General features: G+C 45.4%; 1 protein-coding gene across 1 annotated transcript in view; it reads left to right on the top strand.

Annotated features, from left to right (window-relative positions):
- The window catches only part of plppr5 (phospholipid phosphatase related 5), a 72,897-nt gene extending 64,817 nt beyond the window's left edge, over window positions 1-8,080 (top strand). Inside the window, exons 5-6 of the mRNA XM_022766781.1 lie at window positions 1,425-1,559; window positions 7,768-8,080. Of these exons, the coding sequence (XP_022622502.1) occupies window positions 1,425-1,559; window positions 7,768-7,797 (165 nt within the window). The 3' untranslated portion in view covers window positions 7,798-8,080. The remainder of the gene's footprint in view (window positions 1-1,424; window positions 1,560-7,767) is intronic.
- The last annotated feature ends 519 nt before the right edge of the window (window positions 8,081-8,599 follow it).

Here is an 8,599-nt window from a genome sequence, read left to right as displayed (position 1 = left end):
CTCCTCTCCTCTTGTTTCCTCCTCTCCTCCTCTCCTCTCCTCCTGGCTGCCTGGATCTTTATTTACTTCAGTCATTAGTTGCTGAATTTCTTCAAATAAAACTGTAACGATCAATATTCTGATCTCACCAAACCAAGAATAGCTCTTCAGTTGCTTGAGTTTTTAGTTGTTGTATTGTATGTTCAGTACACCAACACTTCCTACAGATCAGTCCTCTGACAACAGTAAAACACAGCAGGTGACATCACGATGTGCATCACTCCTGTCTTTGACTTGAAGTAAAAAAGAATGACACTCGTCTTTACTTTGTCCTTGGGAAACTTCCAAAACAATCTTTTTTTAATGCCTGATCCCTCGCTGGCAGTTTTCTGCAGGCGCGTCCAAACATCCAGGAGTCATTGTGTCCAGGAGAGACATCGTGCTCGTAAAGTTTCCTCCTTGATGAGGAGAAGAAGAAGAAGAAGAAGAAGAAGAATCCCTCTGTGGGGTGGAGGACGGTCTGTGTAAAACCTCCTTCCAGAGAAATGTCCTCTGAAGCTCCTTTCCCTCTGGTCAGAAGACCTGCGAACACCCACTAACATCAGACTACAGAGGGAACAATCAGCGGTCACGCCCGGGTCACATGTCTGACAGTAGACAGAGGTGTTTACGGGCTCAGGCTCTGATTGGCTGTGACGTAAACACAGCACAGGAGAGCTGTGATGACTCTCAGAGAACACACTCTGTCTAATCAGTTCATCCTTGAGTCCAGGTGGATATTTGAGCTGTTCCTGAGGCGGACGACCTGAAAACGCACTAAACAAACAGGAAGCACTGCTCCACCTGAGTCTCTGTTTGATGACCTCACAGGATGACATCATGGTGTACGTGTGTCATCTTTTGGCTCCTGGAAGAAGGATGTTTGTGTGCAGGATGGAGGAGAGTTCAGCAGCTCGTGAACTGTGTATTTGTTTCCAGATTTACTGTTCCAGATGTTGGAGCTCACACCGTTGCATCAATAATCCCCACCCCCCTCCATGGGCTCATGGAGCAGCAATCTGATTGGCTGTTCATGTTTAATGACTTTACTCAGCTCTCTGACCCCCCCCCCCACCCAACACACACACACACACACACACACACCCCTGGCTCTCTGCTCCCCCAACTTTAAATTACTTTCTTCATTTTGATGCTCAGAGCCAGGTTGTGGTTCTTATTAGAGGAGTTCATGCGACACCCACATCCATCACGGCCACAGTCGCCCCCCAAGGAAAATCACACATATGTGACCTACATACTGGAGTTACTCTGTTCATCCAACTGAGCCACTCAGGAACCTCTGTCAGTGATTCACTGATACACACATCTGTCCTCTGCAGTGTGTGTGTGTGTGTGTGTGTGTGTGTGTGTGCGCGTGTATCATACGTTTGCTGTGTGTGTTGCAGGTGGTGTGTGTGGTCCATAACTTCAAAGGAAAGTTGCTGCTGAGTGAGGAGTCACCAGCGGAGCAGCGGCCCAACACCGGCATGCTGAACATGGGCCGAGTGGAGAGTCCTCTGGAGAAGTACATCGCCTCACAGGTCGGTGCGACGACACACACTCAGAACACACACCTTTATATGTCCTGGTTACAGTTGATCACCTGTTCATGTGGGAATGATGAAAGTGTGTATGAATGAGCTCATACTGAACATCAGGGTCAGACTGATATTAACTCAAAGATTCACTGGTTTCTTCTGAATTTTATAAACCTGGTTCAAGACTTCTAAACTCAGAGGCCCAGGTCAGACCAGTCCAGACCAGGTCAGACCAATCCAGACCAGGTCAGACCAGGTCAAACCAGTCCAGACCAGGTCAGACCAGGTCAAACCAGTCCAGACCAGGTCAGACCAGGTCAGACCAGGTCAGACCAATCCAGACCAGGTCAGACCAGGTCAGACCAGTCCAGACCAGGTCAGACCAATTCTCTCCCTCTCCCTCTCTCTCTCCCCCTCTCTCTCCCTCTCTCTCTCCCTCTGTCTCCCCTGCTTGAAGAAAGCCAATCAGAGCTTTGCAGGTGGAATCAGGAGTGAATCATCTTCCTGTGTCAGAGACTGAAAATGATGGAGATGGAACCAGTTCATCAGTCGCTGCTGTTTGATTTGAAAACCAAAAACAACATTCAGGTTGTCGTGACAACCCTGTCTCAGCCCAGAAGCTTTTATTGGAGCTTTCACCCACATGTTGTGGTCTTCATTAGCAGACAGGTGACCGTGATAACAGGTCGTGGGTCTCAGGCGAAGACACCTGAGCTGTCCACTCACTGATGAAGTCCACAACATGTGGGTGAAAGCCAGTAAGTCCACTGAGTTCAGATGACTGATGACTGGCATCTAGTCACAGGGACGTTTCCTCTCAGATCAACAGTGAATACAGTGTTTAAATGACGACACAGGATGTTACAGCTCCTCTTAGACCCAAGCTACTGACTTCTGCTCCAGTTAAATGTGACCTGACAGGTGTCACCTGCAATCACTCACCTGTGTGTGACGCTGCATGGAGGCAGGTGACTCCACTTGTTGAGTAAAATCAGACATGAACTTTCATCTGCTGCTGAAAGAATCAGTTTGATTCTTTGACAGTTTAAAGTCTTGAATCAGGTAAAAACCCAAACACTGCTCTGACCCTGGTGGACAGTTTATTTATATTTTAAACATACTCAGCAAACGCAAACTCTGTCTGCCCCCACACACACACACACACACACACACACACACACACACACGTCGCACTAGGAGACGGATGATGAGGATGAAGAGTCGTGCTACCTAAAGGAGCGTCTCTTGGCCTTCCTGCGCTGGCTGCGAGGTCTCGACTGGTTCCAGCGGCTCAGAAACAAAAGGCAACAAACTCTGACGTGGTTTCACTCCTGAGCTCTGCCAAATATCTCTGGACACACACACACACACACACACACACACACACACACACACACACACACACACACACAGGGTCTCAGTCTGGGGAGTTAGCAGACCCTGACCCAGCCGAGACTCAGATAGACCATGATCCTCAGCGGTGCACACTCCCTCCATGTTCCCACTGTGTACATGGTGATGTCGTCTTACTTAAAGGGTTAAAGTCATAAATACATATTATATACAAGAAGTGTGTTAAACTCAGACACTGTCTCCATCCATCCCCTGACCTCCTTTCACATGATCACCATTCAGCCAATATTATAATATTTCCCACCATATATGATCATTTTTCATAATATCAAGAAACGTCAACAAAATTAAAATACAATATAATCACATGATAAGAACCGGAACAGAGCAGCACTGAGATGTGTCTTCATTCTGAGGAACTTATGGTGCCGTTCTCTGACAGTGTTTGAACCATGTGGTTCATAAACACACAGGATTAACAACCACATGGCAGAGGATAACACACACACACACACACACACACACACACACACACACACACACACACACAGAAAGTGTTCAAATTTAAAATGAACATGTATTAACATGAATTAGTGAAACATCACCAGTGAAACTCTGGTGCTGTTGAATATGTGATGTGCTGTGTAAAGAGATCATCATGTTGTCACCATTACATTTAATATTAACAACAGCACAATATCATCTAAAGTAATTCTGCTTGATTATAACATGGATCTTTTCTCTGTCAACAACAACAACAACATGTCTGTGTCAGTCTGTGAGGAGATCATCAGCCACACAAACAAATGATCACACAGGCTGAAAAGAAAAACTAAGAAAAATAAATGTATTCCCCAGATTATCTGCAAACATCCATCAGACAGGACGTGCTTCCAGTTCGACCTCTCATTACCTCCACCACAGAGGTCATGTTTTCATGTTGGATAAAGTACTGAGCTGATTTACTCTCAACTTGGCAGTGGGGGGCGGGGGTGGTCCTGGCCCGGGGGAGAATCCTTTAAAGTTTGGGGCCGATCCAGATAATTAACTGTGAATGAGAATTTTTTCTCTGAAGTCTGGTGTGTGTTGTTTGACAGTGGCCTTGGGGGGGGGGGGGGGGGGGGGGGTCTTGTGCTCTCTGGGTATAAATATTAAAGCCCCATCTGAATAAGTGTTAACATAACAGGGAGGAGGGGATGAACTGTTCACTGCGCTCCTCTGTAATTGAACTCTTTGTTCCAGACGCTGTTTCAACATCAGGTGATTATAGGATGTGGTGTGTAAGAGAACTCACCTGTAGCTGACAGTCAGCAGAACAAAGACGGAAACAAAAGCCAGAGACTGTGAAGCAAATCATCCTCCTCCTCCTCCGAGTCATGATCCAGTCAAATGTTACAGTTCCTCTCCGTGTTTAACCTCTGTAACAATCCTCTGCTCTGATTCATATTTAGTTCAATATGTTTTCATGCATAAAAACTGGGTCTGAAGCTCGTCTCCACTTCCTGGTTGATAAACCTGGATCCGGCCTTGAGCCCCGCCCACCACCTGCTGGCTCCAGGTGGACAGGTGAAAGAGCAGAGAGCATCAAGATGGTGAGAGGAGGAAACATCAGAGAGACTCAGCCACATGTTTGAGCCTCAGTCAGACCCAGACTCAGAGGAGGAGTCTGAGACCAGAACCAGAGACTAGCAGACGGATCAGAACCGTTAGCACAGTTAGCATCTTGTATTTGTTGATGTTGTTTGTTAGCTTGTAACTGGCAGTGGTGTGATTCTACCTGAGGTGATCAGACTAGGTGACGTTAAAACTTCCTCACAGACATGACTCCTGTCCAGAAAGACAGACGCACTAAATTATAAATAAAGGACAAGAATGATAAGAATGCAGATGTGAAAAGATGAAAGGACATCAAACCATTCGCCTCTGGACATGACTCTTTGTTGCGTGTCCTTCACCATCCTTCTCCCGTCACTTCCTGTCGTCTTTTCACTGTCTACTTCTGTAATAAAGGCAGAAAAAATCCCCCGAATCTGACTGATGGAGGAATCTCTGTCTCCACCCGGAGTCTGGATCCTGCAGGAGATTCAGGAGCACAGGCTGTTTTCATAGAAAGCCTTTAGACTCTGCAGTAAAGTGTGCAGGTCTGCAGTAAACCCTCACTCCTGTACCAGTTCTGAAACCATCATCTGATATGAATCTACTGACTGAACATAGTGATGTAAGGAAACACATCACCACAGTCCAGTAGAGACAAGAACATAGACTCAAGCTTTTGTTTGGAGGTTTATTGTTTTCATTTCAACTTTGACCTCTGATAACGAGCTTTAGATAATCCTGTTGTTCCCAACCCGTCTGATCAGCTGACTGCTCCTCTTTTTATTTCTGTTTCTTCCTTGGGAAGCCTCCACACAGCGGTCGCTCGTCTTCCTGGTGTCACACAAACAATTATTAAAATCACATTATATCAACAAAGCAGAAAACAAACCATCAACAGAAGCCAAACATCTACATGTAAAACAATGAACTGTAACAACTTACAATTAACACTAAGTCCATTTCAGTGAAACCCAGTTTTCCTCACTGGTGGAAATGCAGCCACATAAAGAGTCATAGTGGAATAAAGAGGAATCTGCCTTGAACATGTCTGTGTGTTGGTCAGACAATCTGTCTGACGTCTTGTTCCACAGACACAAACCAGTTTAGATCCAGTTCAATGTCCAGAGAGTTTGGCAGGTTTGGGTTGAAGTGCTTTTTCTGTTTTCTCTGCATCTGAGTGAAATCTCTATTTTTACAGCCTGTGATTTCATGGCAGCAGAGCTGTGTGTTTCTGCTCTTTCTCTTGTCTCATCCTCTAACCAGAAACACATTTAGCAGTGAAATGCAGACAATACACAGCTCCTATCTGATGATTCAAGCCGCAGCCTCCCGCTAAAAAGCCTGCGCTCAGTTGTCTTACAAAGAGCAGAAAATCTCACACTCTCACCTCGGCGTCGATGGGCTCGGTGGAAAATTGCCCGCTCTAAAAATAGCTCGGCCTAAAAGATGCCTGGAAGCCAAACAAGCCACAGTGAACAAAATGCCACGGCAGGATGGAACCTCTGAGCAGCAAAAAAAAATGATTCACACGCTTTTATTTAGCTGCTTTTTCTTCTTCAGTGGAGTGGAGTGATAACGCTTTGTCTCTGTCACAGGCTGAACCTCACCGGCTACGTATCATTTCCCTGAAAGATAAATGTGTGAAACCAGTTAATGATTTGATTCAATTTCTGCAAAAAACCCCCAAAAAACACTCGTTTGGCTTTAATGAAGCACGAAGGAGAAAGTGACAGTCTCGTTCTGAGGCTGAATTATTGGTTTCTTCATTAGAAACAACACGAGAAGAGATTTCCTCTGATGTAAATACTAATATCTCAGTCAGATGAAAAGTCTGGAGGAATCCATATCAGTTCATTGTCTGTACGACTCCTCAGAGTGTGTGTCAGATACTGAACACACACTCTCCTCAGTGACGATGTCCTTGCTGATAAGACGCACAGAGATAACCCAGTCCTCCTTTAACACCAGACTGTTCATGTGCTGCAGCAACATCAGACTTATACTTATTAAACTGGGTCATCTTCCGCTTCTACAACCAGCTGCAGTGAGGAATCAGCCTGGTATCGGGGATGGTATTAGCATGTTGTCAGTTCATTAATCCTCATTAAGGAGGACGATAACGAGCGGGAGGCGAACCAACAGACCGCTGCATGGGGTTATTTAACTAGCAGTGTGAAAACACCAGGGACAGTTTGATCCGTCATGTGTCAGTGGACATGAAGCAGCTCAGTGCAGCTGAGAGTGAGAATCATTAAGAGTTAGCATACGATGCTAACTGAAGACTCACACAGGCATCTGTCATTAATAAGTGAGGGAGGGGTTAGAGGGTTAGTGAGGCTGATATTCGATATATCTTTCATAATATAGATGATTTTCTTTTGTTTAAAAAAAACACCTGAAATATTATTATAATTAATATTATATTTTACAGGAGAACATAATATAACCCAGAAACAGACTCACTGCTGAGAGAGAAACTGCTCACACGTTTAACACAGTCGCTGGAAAGACAGCGGATCATTTCCTGCAGCTGAGAAACTAAGAGACTAATTATTTACCTGTCACTTCGTATACGATCTAATAAACTAAAAGCCCATCCCCACTACAGATCGATCCAGTCTTCATACTTTAATGACAAACAGCAGAAGAATGTGAAGAGTCTTCTCAGCCTGAACCGTCCACCTTGTCCTCTCCTCTGTAGCTGCTTCAGGAAACAGAGAAACACTCTCCAGGCTTCCACCCTCCTCCTCCTCCTCCTCCTCTCTGAGGTTGGATTAGAAAACCAGAGCCTCTAGTCTCCATGAACAACCATCCCCCTGCCTCTGATTCTTACTGTCATTGTTTGAGATGCTGTGGAGGTCTGAGCCTGTTTCTACCAGAACTGCATGAGAGTGACTGCAGTGCAGTGATGATGTGTTTCGTGTTCTTATATTTTAAGGGAAATGTCATTGTTCTTTTAACCTGGTGTATTCTTGGTAGACGTGACCTCTCTCGGTCTGAGTGCTGCTAACGCTGCTGTGCTGTAGAGATTCAGGGAACGTTTAGTAAGAAAGCCTTAGAAATAAGCAGCAGCTGGAATAACTAACTCCATCAGACATCTACATCCAGGTCAACGAAAGTGCACAACATGTTTTCCCAAAGCTCCACAACAGACGACGTGAATCCATCAGGTTAAAATACATCATGTCTTTTATTTTCTCTGCTGTGACGTTCATCTGAAAGACTCTGATTCTGACTTTCCTCTCCTGTCCCCCCCCCGCAGAATCACATCGCCTTCGCTGAGGTCACATGACGTGGAGTCGGCCGTGTGGCAGACCCATTGGACGTCCACGCTCTTCACCGTCCAATCCAATTAACCGGAGCACAGCGCTAAACCCATTCTGTGTGTGTGTCTGTTCTGCGGTATGTTGTTCTATGTCGTCTTTATCGGGCCCCCGTCGTCATTCAGCTTCTTGTATTTAAGGAAAAAAAGAAAGAGACTCAGCCGGACAGGCTGCTTCTGCCTCCTCCATCTATGCACTTACTCAGAATCCCTGACAGAATCCAAAACCCGGAGCGGACTTGTTGCACACTGGGACACGAGAGGAACGAGTGAAGAGTCTCCACTCTGAGGTCAAACTTTTCCTCTTGGTTTATTCTGTGTGTGGAAAGTGTCCGGTCAGCTGACTGAGAGTCTCTGAACCTCTGGTGTTTCCTCCTTTCAGCTTCTGTTGTCACATCAGCTTCATAACGTTCAGAGGAACAGCTGTGAACATCAGGATGACGCTGACCGCTGGGCCCATATTTATCAAACTAATTCAGTGAAATATTGGACCTAAATCAAAGATAAAACTAAATACTTCATTTCTTTTTAAAATGCTCCTGAGTCTAACAGCTGCAGGTGGATCCAGTTGTTTAAGAGAAGCATCTTTGGTTCTAGATCAGAGATGGAGGAGAACACTGTTCAGTGTGTCACAGGTCACGAGGAGCAAAACATGAAGTCAAGCATCAGGAGTCAGGAGTTCAGGAGGTCAGGACCAGGACGAGGGTCTGATCCAGATGTAATGTCACATGTGGATCAGGTCTCAGTAACTGTCTCAGTATCTAATCTCATA

This window comes from Seriola dumerili, unplaced genomic scaffold, assembly GCF_002260705.1.
Source record: "Seriola dumerili isolate Sdu_G_001 unplaced genomic scaffold, Sdu_1.0 BDQW01001040.1, whole genome shotgun sequence".
Lineage (NCBI taxonomy): Eukaryota > Metazoa > Chordata > Actinopteri > Carangiformes > Carangidae > Seriola > Seriola dumerili.
This window is presented reverse-complemented; position numbering and strand designations above follow the sequence as displayed.